Genomic DNA, 18,859 nt, shown 5'->3' with positions numbered 1-18,859 from the left:
GTTGAAACAGAAAAGAGACCTAGGTAGGTGGCTCACACCTATAATCCCAGTGACTCATGAGGCTGAGGTGGGAGGATTGCTTAAGGCCAGGGGTTTGAGATCAGCCTGGGCAACATAGCAAGATCCCATCTGTACATAAAAAAGGAAAAAACAAGAAAAGAAAAGGATGTGACTTCACTACAGGGTCCCTGAGGAAGGTTTCACAGAGCAGTCTCAACACTAGCGCCAGAGGGTCACTTTCCTCGCCCATCTTCTTCAAATACGGAAAACTTTGAGAAATCTTACAAGTTGGGAGAACAGCAATTACTTCCAACTCTGGAGTCTAGGAGGATTAATGCCAATCAGTCATGTTCTCGGCTAGCCAACCTAAGATATCCATGAGGGGTGGGAGAGTGGTTAGTATCCCTGGAATAGGCTCCAGATCCAGAAACAAATGAGCTTTATTCTCTGAAAATGAAGTGTCAATAGTTTAAAACTCTGGTTGGGGTATGGAAAGATTGTTTCTTATCCCACTGCATAGTACATAATTCCATCCTCTTCTAGGAGCCCACAAACTCAGAAACACTGGGTAAAAGTACAATTGATCTGGCTAGGTTTACAGGAGGATGTACCGTTTTCTTTTGCTTCTTATTTGGAGATAGGTAGTATAGGAACAGAAAATTTTCTTTTTACAAAGCAGGTACATTAAATGCTTTTTGGCCAGGAGGTGCCAGCCACCAAGATGGCCCTAAAGAGTTCACTGTGGTGCAAGACACAGAAGAGCACGATCCACTACTCTGATGCAACTCCCTTGGGTCCTTGGCAAATCTAGATTCATTTGGTTGGTCAATATTAATTCGGCACCAACTGTGTATAGAGAATTGTATTTGCAGTTGAGGAAGACAGCATTTAAAATTGATATTAACTTGGTTGGCATTAGGGAGTTGGTATCAGAATGATGCAAAATATACACATTCACACCACCTAAAGCATTTGTTTATAAAGGCTTATTTATAAATGCTTTAGGTGGTGTAAATGTGTATATTTGTACCTGCACACATTAGCAGGTACAAAGGTCATATAATCTTAATATTTTGCTTTTCATTTTGTTTTTCTTTATATATATATATATATATATATATATATATTTTTTTTTTTTTTTTTTTTTTTTTTTTTTTTTTTTTGAGACGGAGTCTGGCTCTGTCGTCCAGGCTGGAGTGCAGTGGCGCAATCTCAGCTCACTGCAAGCTCCGCTTCCCGGGTTCACACCATTCTCCTGCCTCAGCCTCCCGTGTAGCTGGGACTACAGGCGCCCACCACCACGCCCGGCTCATTTTTTAAAATGTATTTTTAGTAGGGACGGGGTTTCACCGTGTTAGCCAGGATGGTCTCGATCTCCTGACCCCGTGATCCACCGGTCTCGGCCTCCCAAAGTGCTGGGATTACAGGCATGAGCCCCCGCGCCCGGCCTCTTTTTCTTTATATTTATTTATTTATTTATTTTATTTTTTTGAGATGGAGTCTTGCTCTGTCACCCAGGCTGGAGTGAAATGGCACATGAGTCACCACGCCTGGCTGTTTTTATTTTTAGTTTTTTAGAAATAGGTCTCTCTCTAATCACCCAGGCCAGGATGCAGTGGCATGATCATAGCTCACTGTAACCTCGAACTCCTGGACTCAAGTGATCCTCCTGCCTCAGCCTCCCAAATAACAAGGACTTACAGGCACATACCCCCATGCCTGGCTGGCATTACAGGTGCACACCCCCACTCCTGGCTAATTTTTGTGTTTTTAGTAGAGACAGTGTTTCACCATGTTGGCTATGCTGGTCTAGAACTCCTGAACTCAGGTGATTCGCCCACCTCTTCCCAAAATGCTGGGATGTGGGATTACAGGTGTGAGCCTTGAGATGGAGTCTCACTCTGTTGCCCAGGCTGGAGTGCAGTGGCGCAATCTCAGCTCACCACAACCTCTGCCTTCTGGGTTCAAGCAATTCTTCAGCCTCAGCCTCCCCAGTAGCTGGGACTACAGGCGTGCACTACCACGCCTGGCTAATTTTTGTGGGTTGTTTTTTGTTTTTTGTTTTTTGTTTTGAGATGGAGTCTCGCTCTGTCACCCAGGCTGGAGTGCAGTGGCGTGATCTCTGCTCACTGCAAGCTCAGCCTCCCAGGTTCAAGTGATTCTTCTGCTCAGACTCTCGAGTAGCTGGGACTACAGGCGCCTGTCACCATGCCTGGCTAATTTTTTGTATTTTTAGAAGAGTTGGGGTTTCACCATGTTAGCCAAGATGGTCTTGAACTCCTGACCTTGTGATCCACCCACCTTCACCTCCCAAAGTGCTGGGATTACAGGCATGAGCCACCGCGCCCGGCCTAATTTTTGTATTTTTAGTAGAGACAGAGTTTCACTATGTTTCACTGTGTTGGCCAGGCATAAGGCATATGGCCTCATCTATGTTGAGATACTCCTGACCTTGTGATCTGCCTGCCTCAGCCTCCCAAAGTGCTGGGATTATAGGAGTGAGCCATGGCGCCCAGCCTTCTTGAGCTTTTAAGGAGTTTTTTTACATATACCTTAAGAGAATAATCTTCTGCACAGAACATTTCTTCTGTAATAATTTCCATTAACTCTAGATGAACAGTATAATCTCTTGAGTTGAAAGAGTTTAGTTTCTAGGCCTCTAATTGACTTAAGGTCACTCAGAACAAGGAGATTAATTGCTCTGGTGCAACCAGCTGTTTAATTGTGAAGTAACCTTAAGCTGTTGAATTTAATCAAATTTTTGAAGTAGCTGACAGATCAAGTTTTGCTAGTAGGCCAGGCGTGGAGACTCATGCTTGTAATTCCAGCACTTTGGGAGACCAAGGCAGGCAGATCACTTGAGGTCAGGAGTTCAAGACCAGCCTGGCCAACATGGTGAAACCCCATCTCTACAAACAAATACAAAAATTAGCTGGGCGTGGTGGTGCACACCTGTAATCCCAACTACTCGGGAAGCTGAGGTGGGAGAATCGCTTGAACCTGGGAGGCAGAGGTTGCAGTGAGCCAACATAGCACCACTGCACTCCAGCCTGGGTGACAGAGCGAGACTCTGTCTCAAAAGACTTTGTCTCAAAATAAAACAAACCAAAAATATATGCTTTTTATTTACCAACCTCTTTTTTTTTTTTTTTTTTTTGAGACAGAGTCTCACTCTGTCGCTCAGGCTGCAGTGCAGTGGCATGACCTCGGTGACCTCGGGATACTGCAACCTCCGCCTCCTGGGTTCAAGCAATTTTCCTGCCTTGGCCTCCTGAGTAGCTAGGACTGCAGGTGCACACCACCACGCCCAGCTAATTTTTGTATTTTTAGTAGACACAGGGTTTTGCCTTGTTGGCCAAGATGATCTCGATCTGTTGACCTCGTGATCCGCACGCCTCAGCCTCCCAAAGTTCTGGGATTACAGGCATGAGCCACCGTGCTTGGCCTGTTTATCAACTTTTTAAAAAGTGGCATGGGCCGGGTGCGGTGGGTCACCTGAGGTCAGGAGATCGAGACCAGCCTCACCAATATGGTGAAACCCTGTCTCTACTAAAGATACAAAAAATTAGCCAGGCATGGTGGCGCACACCTGTAATCCCAGCTACTCAGAAGGCCAAGGCACAAGAATTGCTTGAACCCAGGAGGTGAAGGTTACAGTGAGCTGAAATCGTGCCATTGGACTCCAGCCTGGGCGACAGGGCAGGACTCCATCTCAAAAACTAAATGTGATATGAGTTAATAATATAAGCTAGGTAATGCTTCTTGGCTACGTGGGTGACCTTGTACAAGGTAACTTAGCTAAGCCCCAATTTCCTCATCTATAAAAAGAGGTATATGTAACCTTACAGGATTATTGTAAGAACAGAAAAGGTAATACTGCAAATAATACAACTAGCACAGTACCTGTTGCATAGTAAGTGCTTAAAGAATGGAAGCCTCGCGGGGCGTGGTGGCTCGCGCCTGTAATCCCAGAACTTTGAGGGGCCAAGGCGGGCAGATCACCTGAGGTCAGGAGTGTGAGACTAGCCTGACCAACATGGTGAAACCCCCCTCTACTAAAAATGCAAAATTAAGCCGGGCATAGTGGCACATCCTGTAATCCCAGCTACTCAGGAGGCTGAGGCAGGAGAATCGCTTGAACCCGCGAAGTGGAGGTTGTGGTGAGCCAGGATCACACCACTGCACTCCAGCGTGGGCGATAGAGCAAGACTCCATCTCCAAAAAAAATAAAAGGCCATCCTGGCTAACACGGTGAAACCCCGTCTCTACTAAAAATACAAAAAAATAAGCCGGGCGAGGTGGCGGGCGCCTGTAGTCCCAGCTGCTCGGGAGGCTGAGGCAGGAGAATTGCGCGAACCCGGGAGGCGGAAGCTTGCAGTGAGCGGAGATCCGACCACTGCACTCCAGCCTGGGCGACAGAGCGAGACTCCGTCTCAAAAAAAAAAATAAAAAATAAAAAATAAAAAATAAAAATAAAAGGAAGCCTTTGTTATTAAATAACAATTGAATATCACTGTTTGATCCTTGGCACATACAGTGAATTTTCTTTGAAAGATGGAATATAGAATTCATTATTAAAACCTAGTGGTTTTTTTGTTTTGTTTTGTTTTGTTTCTTTTGAGATGGAGTCTCGCTCTGTCACCCAGGCTGGAGTGCAGTGGCCCGATCTCTGCTCACTGCAAGCTCCATCTCCCAGGTTCAGGCCATTCTCCTGGCTCAGCCTCCCGAGTAGCTGGGACTGCAGGCACCTGCCAACATACCCGGCTAATTTTTTATATTTTTAGTAGAGACGGGGTTTCACCGTGTTAGCCAGGATGGTCTCGATCTCCTGACCTCATAATCTGCTCGCCTTGGCCTCCCAAAGTGCTGGGATTACAGACGTGAGCCACCGTGCCTGGCCTTTTTTTTTTTTTTTTGAGACAGTCTCGCTCTGTGGTCCAGGCTGAAGTGCAGTGGCGCGATCTCGGCTCACTGCAACTTCCACCTCCCGGGTTCAAGCAATTCTCCTGCCTCAGTCTCTGGAGTAGCTGGATTATAGGTGCCTGCCCGTACCACACCTGGCTCATATTTTGTATTTTTAGAAGAGACAGGGTTTCACCATGTTGGCCAGGCTGGTCTTGAACTCCTGACCTTAAGTGATCTGCGAGCCTTAGGCTTCCAAAGTGCTGGCATTATAGGCGTGAGCCGCCATACCTGGCTATAAAACCTAGTGTCTTAACACAGTGAATGTAAAGTCATGGTGTAGTGAAAAAGATCATGATTAAACATACCAGAGGGCCAGGCATGGTGGCTCACACCTGTAATCCAAGCACTTTGGGAGGCCAAGGGAGGCAGATCACCTGAGTTCAGGAGTTTCTAGACTAGCCTAACCAACATGGAGAAACCCCGTCTCTACTAAAAATACAAAATTAGCTGGGCGTGGTGGCACATGCCTGTAATCCCAGCTACTCGGGAGGCTGAGGCAGGAGAATCACTTGAACTTGGGAGGTGGAGGTTGCAGTGAGCTAAGATTGCGCCGTTGCACTCCAACCCGGGTAACAAGAGTGAAACTCCATCTCAAAAAACCATATCAGAGTTCAAACCTGACTTTGGCATTTAACCTAATACTATGAGCCTTAGTTTGCTCATCTTTAAAACGGCAGTCATTATATATATACTTTGTAGTAGTAAGCATTGGGAATAATGTTTTAGTGTACACTAGATAGTATTAAAATCACTCAGTGCCTGGGTCATAATAGTTATTCAATTAAATGGTTGATTATTCTCTACTTTCAGACATACTCAATATATAGCAACCCATCATATAACTGACCATCACCCCAAATAGCCCCAATTCATGGAGGACAGACAATATCCCTGTCTAATTCTTCTTTGCTGATAATTCCTTTTTTTTCTCCATCTTGCTCCTCTTCTGTCAGTTGATTTATGAAGACTCTATGGATTTAATCGCAAAGCTACCTTGTATTGCAGCAAAGATCTACCGAAATCTCTACAGAGAAGGCAGCGGTATTGGGGCCATTGACTCTAATCTGGACTGGTCCCACAATTTCACCAACATGTTAGGCTATACTGATTCTCAGTTCACTGAGCTCATGCGCCTGTACCTCACTATCCACAGGTAAGCTAGACCCAGCAACCACAGCCGCTAGGAGCCTCAATTGGGAAATTTTTTTAAAAGCTCCTTTATGTTCTCATCTTCTGAGAACAGATGATAGGCAGCAAGAAGACAGAAGTGTGGCATAAAGGATGATACAAGGCAAGAAAAGGGTCTAGTAAGGAAGGTCAGGAGGCCTAAAGAAATTACCATAACCATGCTGAGAATAAGATGGTGCTTCTGGCTGGGAAAAGGTACTAGCTGCTCACATTAGATAGTCCTTCGGCTTTCCAGGAGCTCCCTCTTCAGGCCATTGCTATTAAACTTAGGTTGGAGTCATGGAGCAGAGCATACAGGCATCATCAGCCAGTAACCTCTCCAGCTCTGGATGAGTGAACAAAAGCTGGTAATGAGATTAGGATGTTTTTTGTTGTTGTTGTTGTTTTTGAGGTGGAATCTTGCTCTGTCGCCAGGTTCGAGTGCAGTGGCGCAATCTTGGCTCACTGCAACCTCCACCTCCAGGTTCAAGTGATTCTCCTGCCTCAGCCTCCCAAGTAGTTGGGACTACAAGTATGTGTCACGATGCCCAGCTAATTTTTGTATTTTTAGCAGAGACGGGGTTTCACCATGTTGGCCAGGATGGTCTTGATCTCTTGAACTCTTGATCTGCCCGCCTCGGCCTCCCAAAGTGCTAGGATTATAGGCATGGACCACCGCACCTGGCCAAGATTAGGATGTCTTTTACAAGAGCTTAGGTGTAACTGACTGGCTGTAGGCTGGCATGAGCCTGTAACTAGGCTAGTAAGTGGCAAATAAGAGAACAGCAAGGTTTCCATAATCTGCCCCTTCTTTCTCCCCTTGGCTCTCCCTTCTTACTTCCCCACAGTGACCATGAGGGTGGCAATGTAAGTGCCCATACCAGCCACTTGGTGGGCAGTGCCCTTTCAGACCCTTACCTGTCCTTTGCAGCAGCCATGAACGGGCTGGCAGGGCCTCTCCATGGACTGGCAAATCAGGTAAGACTATTCTTTTTTATTTTCCTGCTACATGTTTTCCTTACCCCATGCTTTGTTTCTGATCTTGGCATTGTCTCCTGGCATATGTATTAACATGCCCTTTTTTCCCAACCTTACCCATAGGAAGTGCTTGTCTGGCTAACACAGCTGCAGAAGGAAGTTGGCAAAGATGTGTCAGATGAAAAGTTACGAGACTACATCTGGAACACACTCAACTCGGGACGGGTAAGCAGAGATGCTTAACGACTAGGAAAGAAACCAAGACCCAAGTTCTGCAATTTGGAAGAATTAAGAAGAAAAGAATGAAAGAGGTCCCTAAATTAGAGATTTTTTTTTTTTTTTTTTTCATTTATCTACCTTGAAGAATTTAGAACAGAATTTCTAGTTGGGCAAAATGGCATGCACCGGTAGTCCTGCCTACTTGGGAGGCCGAGGCAAGAGGATTGCTTGAGGCCAGGAGTTCAAGTCTGAAGTGTGCTAAGATCACTCCTGTGAATAGCCACTGCACTTCAGCCAGGACAACATAGCAAGACCCTGTCTCTAAAAAAAGATTTTAAATAGGTCGAGTGTGGTGGCTCACGCTTATAATCTCAGCACTTTGGGAGTCCAGGGTGGGTGAATCGCTTGAGCCCAGGAGTTTGAGACCAGCCTGAGCAACATAGACCCTATCTTTTTTTTTTTTTTTTTAAGACAGAGTCTCGCTCTTGTTGTCCAGGCTAGAGTGCAGTGGTGCAACCTTGGCTCACTGCAACCTCTGCCTCTCGGGTTCAAGCGATTCTCCTGCCTCACCCTCTCGTAGCTGGGATTACAGGCATGCACCACCATGCCCAGCTAATTTTGTATTTTTAGTAGAGATGGGGTTTCTCCGAGTTGGTCAGTTGGTCAGGCTAGTCTCGAACTCCCAACCTCAGGTGATCTGCCCACCTCAGCCTCCCAAAGTGCTAGGATTACAGGCGTGAGCCACCGCACCCGGCCAGACCCCATCTTTACCAAAAAAAAAAAAAGCCAGGTGTGTTGGTGTGCACCTGCGGTCCCAGCTGCTCTGGAGGCTGAAGTGGGAGGATTGCCTGAGCATGGGAGGTCGAGGCTGTCGTGAGATGTGATCATGCCATTGCACTTCAGCCTGGGTGACAGAGGAGTGAGATCCTGTCTCAAAAAATAAAAGAATTTCTACTGAGAATACTATCTTTTTTCCCCACTCTTTACAGGTTGTTCCAGGCTATGGCCATGCGGTACTGAGGAAGACTGATCCACGATATACCTGTCAGCGAGAGTTTGCTCTGAAACACCTGCCTAATGACCCCATGTTTAAGTTGGTTGCTCAGCTATACAAGATTGTACCCAATGTCCTCTTAGAGCAGGGTAAAGCCAAGAATCCTTGGCCCAATGTAGATGCTCACAGTGGGGTGCTGCTCCAGGTAAGTCCTCCTTTCTCTCTTTTCCCTCTAATTTGTACCAAACCCTATTGTTATCTGCCATGAACAAAGTCAGTTAACTCCTAGTCAGAGCAAGGACTTCCTTCACAGAGCATTTTGATAAAGTTGACTATGACAGGGTCGAGGGTTGGGGTTGCTCTGTTCTCTTTTTTTTTTTTTTTTTTTTTTTTTTTTTTTTTTTGAGACGGAGTCTCGCTTTGTCACCCAGGCTAGAGTGCAGTGGCCAGATCTCAGCTCACTGCAAGCTCCGCCTCCCAGGTTCACACCATTCTCCTGCCTCAGCCTCCCACGTAGCTGGGACTACAGGCGCCCGCCACCTCGCCCGGCTAGTTTTTTGTATTTTTAGTAGAGACGGCGTTTCACCATGTTAGCCAGGATGGTCTTGATCTCCTGACCTCGTGATCCGCCCGTCTCGGCCTCCCAAAGTGCTGGGATTACAGGCTTGAGCCACCGCGCCCGGCCTGCTCTGTTTTCAGAATCCCAATTGCTATACTTTTCTCATGTCATTTCTATTTAAGGTTGACTGGGCTAAGTCCTTGGAGAAAAACAGAAAATTGAGCTTTTAAGGTTTCTATCACCCAGGACTTGTACATGCCACTGCCTCTGCCTCTGCCTTAAACCCTTTTTCTCTTCTACCTTACAGTATTATGGCATGACGGAGATGAATTACTACACGGTCCTGTTTGGGGTGTCACGAGCATTGGGTGTACTGGCACAGCTCATCTGGAGCCGAGCCTTAGGCTTCCCTCTAGAAAGGCCCAAGTCCATGAGTACAGAGGGTCTGATGAAGTTTGTGGACTCTAAGTCAGGGTAAAACTGGAGACTGGGGGAAAGTGACTACCAGAAAGTGAGGAAGCCTAAATAAAAAGTATACTTTTGTTTCAGGGGGCCTTTAAAGACATAAGATTAAATTATATCTGAGGCACTGATAATATGTTTGAGGTTAAAATATAAATTAAGACTTTAAAAGATGAAAAATGATCCCTTCTTCCCTAATCAGCTCCCTTCCCCTGCCTTGTATGAGTTGCCCATCACAGGGGTGGTCCTGGAGGATGACGAGGACTAATGCCTGTGGTATGAGTAGGTTTGGCCCCCTCACTATCTCTAGAGTGAGAATTTGCCTCCTGTTTCCATGGGTCAAAGCCAGTTGCAGAGAACCTGCAGTCACTTGGGAGCTTTAGCTTCTTCTCTGCCAAGCCCTCAATAAGCCAGCAAACCAGGACTCTGCCCCTTCTGTTTCCATAGGAATCGTGTTGGGTAGTCAGCTGTACCAAGCCCCTTGGCACTCTCCCATATACACAAACACTTTCTAGCAAGACCTGTTGGTTAGCTGGACATGCTTTGGCAATTTTTTTATACTACCAAGTGACCATAAAGGCATGGCATTTGTTGTGACTGGCACCCAATGTTTGATTTCTTTTTTAAAAAACTATCCAATTAAGGTCTGGGAGTGTTCTGTTTCCCATTACTTTAATACTCACCTCCTCCTCCCAGACTTTCTACACCTTGCACCTCAGGCTGAGGATGTTCTGGACCACTCCTCTTGGTCCCTGCTAGAGACCTCTCAGATCTGTGGGCCCAGTCATTGGGTTTTATCAGTGCTTAATGTGAACTAAGTTTTTTACTTCCATAGAATACAAGCCACTATCCTCTGATCTCCCCACCCGCCACCAACCCCCATCTTTTAACATGCTGTGGGGCATAGAACAGGGACTCAGGAATGACCAGCATGATATTTTCAGGGTCTTGTCCCTAGGGTATTAGCACCTCTTTTTGAACAGAGAATTGATTCAAGATTGGACATGGTCTCCTCTGATTATCAGGTACTGGGGCTGAGGGCATTAAAAATAGTAAACCTCCCTCCTCGTCCCCTGCCTCAAGAAAATGCCTCCTTATTTATCAGTATCCTTTTCCTCCCTTTCCCTGAGAGCTCACAGTACAATGTTTGTTTTAGAAGCCCCATTTGCACAGGTTTTCAGCAACTCAGAATGCTCTACTTCCTCTTCTTTGAGAAAGGATTGAGATACACTCCTGCTGTGCCCCCATCTTTCCTCCAAACTCCTGCCTGTGTTTGTGTGGATACCCAGTCCCAGAACCACACTGTTGAGTTGGACACACTGTAAACCCCTGGGTAAATGTCAAGTCATGATGCAGACTTCAGGTTGTTCTGTATAAAATGCAAAATAAATGTTTTTATTAACAATGCTTGAGCCTACTATTAAATAAGGCCTGGAAGAAAGAATCTTTATTATGAGGTAAAGAATCTAGCTAGCAAGATCCTGAACTTAGTGGGTTATAAGTAAAGTAATCTGTATCCATTTATCTTTAGGCAGGTTTGACTTTCTTTTACCTTAACCAGAGGAAAGCCTCCCTGAGAGATTTCCAAAGGAGGTTTCTGTCCTTCCTCAAGGTTAGGAAGTCCTTGATGTTTAGCCCCTAACTTTGCTAATTTTGTCTAAGGTAACATACTCAAGGGCTATAGCTGAGACTCTTAATTGCTTATGTGACTAATCCAAGAACTGGTCTAGCCCACTGAGAAAGGAACAAACTGTACCATGGACGAATGGGCTAGTACTGCTACCTCAGGACCAGAGCCACTAGAGGGCTCTGGTACTTCTTGGCGTGCCTGTTCTTTACAGCTTCCCTGAAGGAGGTCCCAAAAATAACAAGAGGTGGTCCTGAGGGCATCACATATATGGGAGGTCCGAGACCAGATGATTCTGTCCTGAGATCCCTGCTGCAACTGACCTTCTGAAAAAGTCTATAAATAGGCAAGGGGGTGGGTACTAGGTCCTGGCTTGTAGAATGTGCTACTATAGTTAGCAGGGACACTGTGTCCAAGAGGCCTTCTTACACCTTCACTCCCCCAGGAAAAGAAGCCATAACTTCCTTCTACTCTATTATATCTACATTATTGCCCCAAGAAACAATATAATAAAGCCAAATTCACACTGTTACAATTTATTGAAATTTTATAAAAACTCAGGCCAAGTGGAAGAATAAGGTACAACTCAAGAGTACAAAGACAACTCCGTTTCCGTTCAGTACTTTTCTCCTCAGCACTGGTGGTAAGAAAGCCCCTTGCTCTCTAGTAGCCAGGCAGCATGGACTTACAGTCTTAAAATGAGGCTTTATGTATCTCAGGCCGGAGGCAGGTTGCCTTTTCTCCTGAGGAATCTCAGGCAGGGTAAAAGTTACTTACCACTCAGTACCTCTGTGCCAGAAGAAAAGCTCAATTTATTCAATCCTTAGAAAAGTTACTATCTTCCCCTGGTCAGACACTAAGGTGTCTTGATAAGGCCCAGAGACAACCACATAGTCCTTATTCTAATTCGTAGTGAAAAGGCTGCAGGCATATGGTGCTCCTCTGATGGGCCTGACCCTTTCCTAAGCACCTCTCATTTCCACATCCTTTGCCTTCTCTTTCCCCTAACATTTCCAGCCAGCATAGAACCCAATTTCTGGGGAATTGAGAGGAGAAACAGTATTACGAACACAGACTCCTTTCAAATTGGAGCAGGAGCCAAACCAAATAAATAAGAGAATTGCGAAGGGAAGTGGGGTAGAAGGGAGGTCAGGGAACAATCCCGTGCCTCAAGTCTGGTGCACCTCATGGAACATCAGTTCACGGGGGATGGCTGTTTCTGGACCAAACTTGGTGGCTGCCCGACGCTCAAAGGCAGCAACATTCTGTTTGACAACCTCATCAAAAAACATGGTGGCCAGCTGGGAGTGCAGCAGAGAACGAAATTCAAAGGAAATCTGGGAACGGGTAAGAGACAGTCAGAAACTTCCAGACAATGTTGGATAGTCCCTGGCCAAATGCAACGGGGGTTACTGTTCCTCAGGGCCTTTTCTCCCCCTCTCCATCTAGTTCGTTGGATCCCCTTAAGAGCCCTAACTTGGGACTGAGCACAGAATACAAGTCTGACACAAGCTGAGACCTGTGGAAACTAACTAACTTGGGAAATGCTAGCTATACTTAAAAGAATAACACTGTCAGGTTGGTGTGGTGGCTCACGCCTGTAATCCCAGCACTTTGGGAGGCCAAGGCGGACGGATCACCTGAGGCCAGGAGTTCGAGAGCAGCCTGGCCAAAATGGTGAAACCTTGTCTCTATTAAAAATACAAAACTTAGTTGGGCTTGGTGGCAGGCGCCTGTAGTCTCAGCTACTTGAGAGGCTGAGGCAGTAAAATCGCTTGAACCCGGGAGGTGGAGGTTGCAGTGAGCCGAGATCGTGCCATTGCGCTCCAGCCTGGGCGACAGAGCAAGACTTCATCTCAAATAGATAAATAACCCTGTCACAGTACCCCAGCCCTTCCCCATACCCAGTCCTAGTCCTCTGCTACACAACCTCCTGACTCACCGAAAAGTCCACAGTGCAGGTTCGAGGATAGGCAGGAATACCAGGGCTGAATCGCCAAATGGTCTCTAAGTGGTTGAAGAGCTTGCCATCAGTACAAACAGCCTAGAATAGGATAACAGGTAGTTAAATAACATTACTAAGTATAGGATACAATATAAAGGAAAGCCATTTTCCTTCTTTCTGATATTAGGGAAATACTTGACACATGGAGATAAAATCACAAGGAAGGCCAAAATAGCACTTTAATATGAAACTACTAAAAAGAAAAAATCCAGTCCATCCCTCTCATACAGGCCTCACCTTGACCATGTGAGGTTTGACCATCGAAACTGCAGAGGTGTAACGTTCCATGACAGGTGGAAAGCCAACCTCCAGCTGGGCTTTCAAGTGACCCTTACGGCTGGATACCACTAGAGACTTCTTACACCAGGGCACAAACTCACGATACTCCTGGACATTGGACACCACTTCATACATCTCCTGCATTGAGTACCTAGGAGAAGAAGAATCACAGGCCAAGGAGCTGCCAGCTGGGTCAGGTTCCTCCTTGCTGTAGGCCCCTAATTCATACTTTTGCCCACTAACCATGCACCTTCAGGAACTAGAGATCCCAAATAAGCCTGGATGAATAACTTCCCAAAAGCAAATGTGCAAATCCTTATGATATCGTTACCTTATATTTTGCAGTTTACAGAATGCTTTTGCATTCATTATTTTGATTTTAAGAGGGACCATCTAGGGAGAACAGAGAGGCTGTCAATTTTACTGGTGATCACACAAGGATCAGATCCCAACTCTTAACAATTTTTTAACAATGTAGCCTTAGGTAAATTACCTGTGTCTCCATTTTCTCACCTGATTTATAGGTTTGTTGTGAGGATTAAATGAGAAAAATCTATGTAAAATATCTAAGTCAAGCTGCTAGCATGTAGCAAGTGCTTGATAAGTTAGCTATTATGCTCAAAATATATTTAAAAGGTTACGCTGCAAATATTTACACATACTATGTACCCATAAAAATTTTTCTTAAATGGTCACCAGAAAACACCCTGTTTTTTGTTTGTTTTGTTTTTTGAGACAGTCTTGCTCTGTCGCCCAGGCTGGAGTGCAGTGGTACAATCTCAGCTCACTGCAACCTCTGCCTCCCAGGTTCAAGCGATTCTCCTGCCTCAGCCTCCCAAGTAGCTGGGATTACAGGCACCCACCACCGTGCCGGGCTGATTTTTATATTTTTTATTTCAGTGGAGACAGGGTTTCACAATGTTGGCCAGGCTGGTCTCGAACTCCTGATCTCAAACAATTGGCCACCTCAGCCTCCCAAAGTGCTGGGATTACAGATGTGAGCCACCGCACCCAGCTACGCCCTGTTGTCTTAAAGTATAGTCCAACCCTAGTCTCATTTCACTTAAGCACATGCACAGCAACCAAGAAGGGAGAAATTAAGGTCAGGAGGGTGGCAGAGGAGGATTGAGGGTCAGTATTGTAGCTGGGGAGGGGGATGGCTAGAGATGAATCTTGCCCACTGATGATACCCTGACATTCTTGCCTGGACATGGTTATTTGGAGGGAAAGGGGAAGTGGAAGGATGCAGGGCAGAGAATGCTTACCCCATGATTCTACGCTCCGAGTAAGCCTTTCGCTTGTTGGTGAAGGGGGCAGCAAATCCCATGAAGGAACGGCTCCACGGTAAGCCAGCCTCAGCCGCCAAGATCTGGGCAGCCCGAGGCAAGAGGAGGCTGCAGGAGGTCAGAAACCTAAGACCAAAGGAAAGAGGAGCCAACCTTATAGTTCTTTGTAATCCTCTATCAGTTCTAGGTGAAGGGGAAGAATAGTGCATCCCAGACAAAAGTCGTCCAGACAAGCTTTCCCCCCAGCACCTGCTGCAGCCCGCTAGGCTCTCTCTGGCCAGGGAGTCACGAGTGCAAAAGGTCGAGGGCAGCTAAGGACAGAGCTGGGGGCGGGGTGTGTGGGAAGTGCTAGTTGCTTTTGACTGGGCCTACGCTACTGCTGAAAGCTAAGACTCTAAGGAAGCATCACTGTCCCCGGGGAACCCAGGGCGCCCGCAAGGGCCAAGAAGAGGTTAGACACTCACCCCGAGGACTTCCCTTCTCGTACAACTTGCAAAAGCATTCTCCAAAGCTCTACATTAGCTCCCAGGGCATCATTGCTGCCAGTCCCCGCTGCGCCTGCATCCCAGTATAGCACCCCTCCACCGCGGAACCCCGGGGTCCGCAGCGACCCGCTGCCCTCAGCAGCGATCGCCCGCGCCTCCCTCTCACCTCATTGGTCGCGGCGGCGGTGGCAGAGGGCCTGGGGGCGGGGCCGGGCGCGTGCCCGGGCGGAGGGAGAGCCGGCAGCAGCGCTCGGCTGCTGCGCGCGTCCCAACCGGGACCCGCCGCGAGCCCGCCCAGGCCATGCGCGCGACCCTGCCCGCCCCTCTAAATTCTGACACCGGCTGCGCCCTCCTCACTCCAAAGAAGGAGCAGCAAGAGGCAGCCGCCGGGCTGGTTGGGGGCCTCCGAGCGCAGGGGCGACGGGAGGCGGCAGCACCTCTCGCCTTGCTCCCGTGTAGGCTGCCGGGTAGGCTAGAACTGAAGCCGGGATCGCTGCTACCGCAGCTCTCGGTACCCCCACGTCACGCTGTTGCCATGGCTCGGGCCTGGGAGAGGAAGGAAGGGGACAACGCCGCCTGTCGGGAGATGTAGTTCATACCTCTGGCGAGAAAGGGCGCTGGGGTGTGCGTTTGAGAAGTGCAAAGATGGTTCAGGGGACTGAGGTCGCCTGTGGTCACAGGACCCGATACGTAGGCACAGAGACGACTTCGTGGGCGTGTCTACAGCAGATATCTGTAGATCCTCTGAACGCCGCTCTTAGAGCCTTAGGTTCTCTAGGGGGGCAGAATGAATAGGATAAATGTATATATGAAAGGGAGTTTATTAAGGAGAATTGCCTCAGGATCACAAGGTAAAGTCTCACATTAGGCCGTCTGCAAGTTGAGGACCAAAGAAGCCAGTGGTGGATCAGTCCAAGTCCTAAAACCTCAAAAGCAGGGAAGCTGGCAGTGCAGCTTTCAGTCTGTGGCCAAAGCCCTGAGAGCCCCTGGCAAACCATTGGTGTAAGTCCAAGAGTCCAAAAGCTGAAGAACTTGGAGTCTGATGTTCGAGGGCAGGAAGCATCCGGCACGGGAGAAAGATGAAGGCCGGAAGAGTCAGCAAGTCAGCTTCTTCCCCCTACTTTTACTTTTATTTACATATTTATTTGAGACGCAGTCTCGCTCTTTTGCCCAGGCTGGAGTGCAGTGGCACGATCACGGCTTACTGCAACCTCCACCTCCCAGGTTCAAGCGATCCTCGTGCCTCACCACCTACCCCTACCTTGCCCCCGCCCCAGTACCTGGGATTACAAGCATGCGCCGCCATGCCCAGCTGATTTTTGTATTTTTAGTAGAGATGGGGTTTTGCCATGTTGGCCAGGCTGGTCTTGAACTCCTGACCTCAGGTGATCCACCCGCCTCAACTTCCCAAAGTGCTGGGATTACAGGTGTGAGCCACCGTGCCCAGCCCTGCCTACTTTTTCTAGCGTTGCTGGCAGCGGCTTGGATGGTGCCCACCATTGAGACTGGGTCAGCTTCTTCCAGTCCACTGACTTAAATGTTAATCTCCTTTGGCAACACTGTCATAGACACCCAGGAACAACACTTTGCATCCTTCAAACCAATCAAGTTGACACTCACTATTAACCATCACAGAGCCTTTATCATATTCGGCCTTGTTTATAGTTAGAAGCACTGTTCATCTTTGTAGCGTCCACAAGTGGTTAGTGCTGTGTACTACATTTTTGGGAAAGGAGATTAACATTCCAAGCTCTGAGCTAAGGCTGCATAGTTTTCACCTTTAATATTTATAGAAAGAAGTCAAGGTAGGAAGAACCAGATATTCTTAGGACAGAGAACCATCTTTGTCTGAAAAGTGTGCATTTGATGAAGAGTGAGACCTCATGGACAGAAACCCAGGCAAGTAAATATCACTATACTGCTTTTCATGATTCAAGAAGAAAAAAAAGTACTCTTGGGTGAGCACGGTGGCTCACTCCTGTAATCCCAGCACTTTGGGAGGCTGAAGCAGGCAGATCACTTGAGGTCAGGAGTTCGAGACCAGCCTGGTCAACATAGTGAGACCTTATCTCTACTAAAAATACAAAAATTAGCCAAGCATGGTGGCAAGCGCTTCTAATCTCAGCTACTCGGGAGGTTGGGCAGGAGAATTGTTTGAACCCAGGAGGCGGAAGTTGGAGTGAGCTGAGATTGTGCCACTGCACTCCAGCCTGAGCAACAAAGCAAGACTCCATGAGAGAAAGAAAGAGAGAGAGAGAGAGAGAGAGAGAGAGAGAGAGAGAGGGAGGGAGGGAGGGGAGGGGAGGGGAGGGGAGGGGAAGAGAAAAGAAAGAGAAAAAATGCTCTTGATAAAAGTCAGGTGAATAAAAGAAAAAAGGAGAGGAAGAAAGAAATCAACGATTAGAAAGAGATTGGGCTAGGTACAGTGGCTCATGCCTGTAATCCCAGCACTTCGGGAGGCTGAGGTGGGAGGATCCCTTGAGGCCAGGAGTCCAAGACCAGCCTGGGCAACATAGAGACCCTTGTTTCTCCAAAAACAAAAGAGAGACTAGAATTAGGTGGGTGCAAAAGAATGGTGGTGCCTGCTGTTGAATTTCAAGAAATTCATGCTATTACAGTACAAACCTTTCCTCTGCTTGCTTGCTAAATCTTCAGTCAAGCTCTCCACTTTCAGGAAAGCTTTCCCTGAGAAGTGTTTTGTGTGGTGCTTATGCGGAGGGACAGGGGATAAAGTAAATAAGACTGTGTTGCAGCCAGGCATGGTGGCTCATACCTGTAATCCCAGCACTTTGGGAGGCAAAGGTGGGTGGATCACCTGAGCCCAGGAGTTTGAGACCAGTCTGGGCAATATGGCGAAACCTTGTCTCTACAAAAAATACAAAAAAATATTAGCCAGGCATGGTGGTACATGCCTGTAATCCCAGCTACTTGGGAGTCTGAGTTGGATCACCTGGGCCTAGGAGGTTGAGGCTGCAGTGAGCCATGATTGCACCACTGCACTCCAGTTTGTGTGATGGGAGTGAGACACTGTCTCAAAAAAAAAAAAAAAAAAAAAAAGACTGTGTTGCAATGCTATTCTAATTAATGTGGAACAGACATCTGGTCTAGAAAGAGGGTGGTTCTTGGGCCTGGCACGGTGGCTCAGGCCTGTAATCCCAGCACTTTGGGAGGCCGAGGCGGGCGGATCATGAGGTCAGGAGATCAAAACCATCCTGGCCAATGTGGCAAAACCCCATTTCTACAAAAAATACAAAAAAAAAAAAAACAAAGCCAGGTGTGGTGGTGCGCACCTATAGTCCCAGCTACTCAGGAGGCTGTGGCAGAGAATCACTTGAGCCCAGGAGGCAGAGGTTGCAGTGAGTGGAGATCATGCCACTGCACTCCAACCTGGGTGACAGATGGAGACTCTATCTCAAAAAAAAAAAAGAAAAAAAAAAAAGAAAGAAAAAACAAAAGGCCAGGCAAGGTGGCTAACACCTGCAATTCCAGCATTTTGGGAGGCCAAACAGTTGAATCACCTGAGGTTGGGAGTTCAAGACCAGCCTGACCAATATGGAGAAACCCCGTCTCTACTAAAAATACAAAATTAGCCGGGCATGGTGGCACATGCCTGTAATCCCAGCTACTTGGGAGGCTGAGGTAGGATAATTGCTTGAACCCCGGAGGTGGAGGTTGCAGTGAGCCTAGATGGTGCCATTGCACTCCAGCCTGGGCAACAAGAGCAAAACTCTGTCTCAAAAAAAAAAGTTTGAGCCCATATTCTCTGGATTTCAAGTAAGCAAGGGCCATTGGGTGATCACCAAAACCCATTTTATATAAACTCTTCTGCCTCC

General features: G+C 47.2%; 2 protein-coding genes across 4 annotated transcripts in view; one reads left to right on the top strand and one right to left on the bottom strand.

Annotated features, from left to right (window-relative positions):
• The window catches only part of CS (citrate synthase), a 31,117-nt gene extending 20,366 nt beyond the window's left edge, over positions 1–10,751 (top strand). For both annotated transcript variants that reach the window (XM_008003645.3, XM_008003644.3), the window contains 5 exons: positions 5,919–6,118; positions 6,981–7,110; positions 7,234–7,335; positions 8,319–8,528; positions 9,190–10,751. In XM_008003645.3, coding sequence (XP_008001836.1) covers positions 5,919–6,118; positions 6,981–7,110; positions 7,234–7,335; positions 8,319–8,528; positions 9,190–9,360 — 813 coding nt within the window. In that variant the 3' untranslated portion in view covers positions 9,361–10,751. The remainder of the gene's footprint in view (positions 1–5,918; positions 6,119–6,980; positions 7,111–7,233; positions 7,336–8,318; positions 8,529–9,189) is intronic.
• Positions 10,752–11,491: 740 nt separating this feature from the next.
• Positions 11,492–15,565, bottom strand: COQ10A (coenzyme Q10A). Of its 2 annotated transcripts, none has more exons than XM_008003648.3 (5): positions 15,193–15,565; positions 14,521–14,667; positions 13,214–13,406; positions 12,914–13,015; positions 11,492–12,308 (listed from the first exon to the last, which is right to left on the bottom strand). In XM_008003648.3, the coding sequence occupies exons 1-5, from the start codon at positions 15,327–15,329 to the stop codon at positions 12,141–12,143; spliced, it is 747 nt and encodes a 248-aa protein (XP_008001839.1). In that variant the 5' UTR covers positions 15,330–15,565; the 3' UTR covers positions 11,492–12,140. The 2 variants fall into 2 exon arrangements, with proteins under 2 accessions (XP_008001839.1, XP_008001841.1); XM_008003650.2 differs by lacking the exon at positions 15,193–15,565 and adding an exon at positions 15,006–15,189.
• Positions 15,566–18,859: the final 3,294 nt, after the last annotated feature.

This window comes from Chlorocebus sabaeus, chromosome 11, assembly GCF_047675955.1.
Source record: "Chlorocebus sabaeus isolate Y175 chromosome 11, mChlSab1.0.hap1, whole genome shotgun sequence".
Lineage (NCBI taxonomy): Eukaryota > Metazoa > Chordata > Mammalia > Primates > Cercopithecidae > Chlorocebus > Chlorocebus sabaeus.
The sequence above is the reverse complement of the archived record's forward strand: the minus strand, read 5'-3'. Positions and strand labels throughout refer to the sequence as shown.

Coding starts and splice junctions, on each gene's coding strand:
- COQ10A (XM_008003648.3), bottom strand. CDS start 15,329: ATGGCCTGGGCGGGCTCGCGGCGGGTCCCGGTTGGGACGCGCGCAGCA. Junction 13,016..13,213: donor TCAAACCTCACATGGTCAAG/GTGAGGCCTGTA, acceptor ATCCTATTCTAG/GCTGTTTGTACTGATGGCAA. Junction 12,309..12,913: donor CCTGCACTGTGGACTTTTCG/GTGAGTCAGGAG, acceptor ACCCGTTCCCAG/ATTTCCTTTGAATTTCGTTC.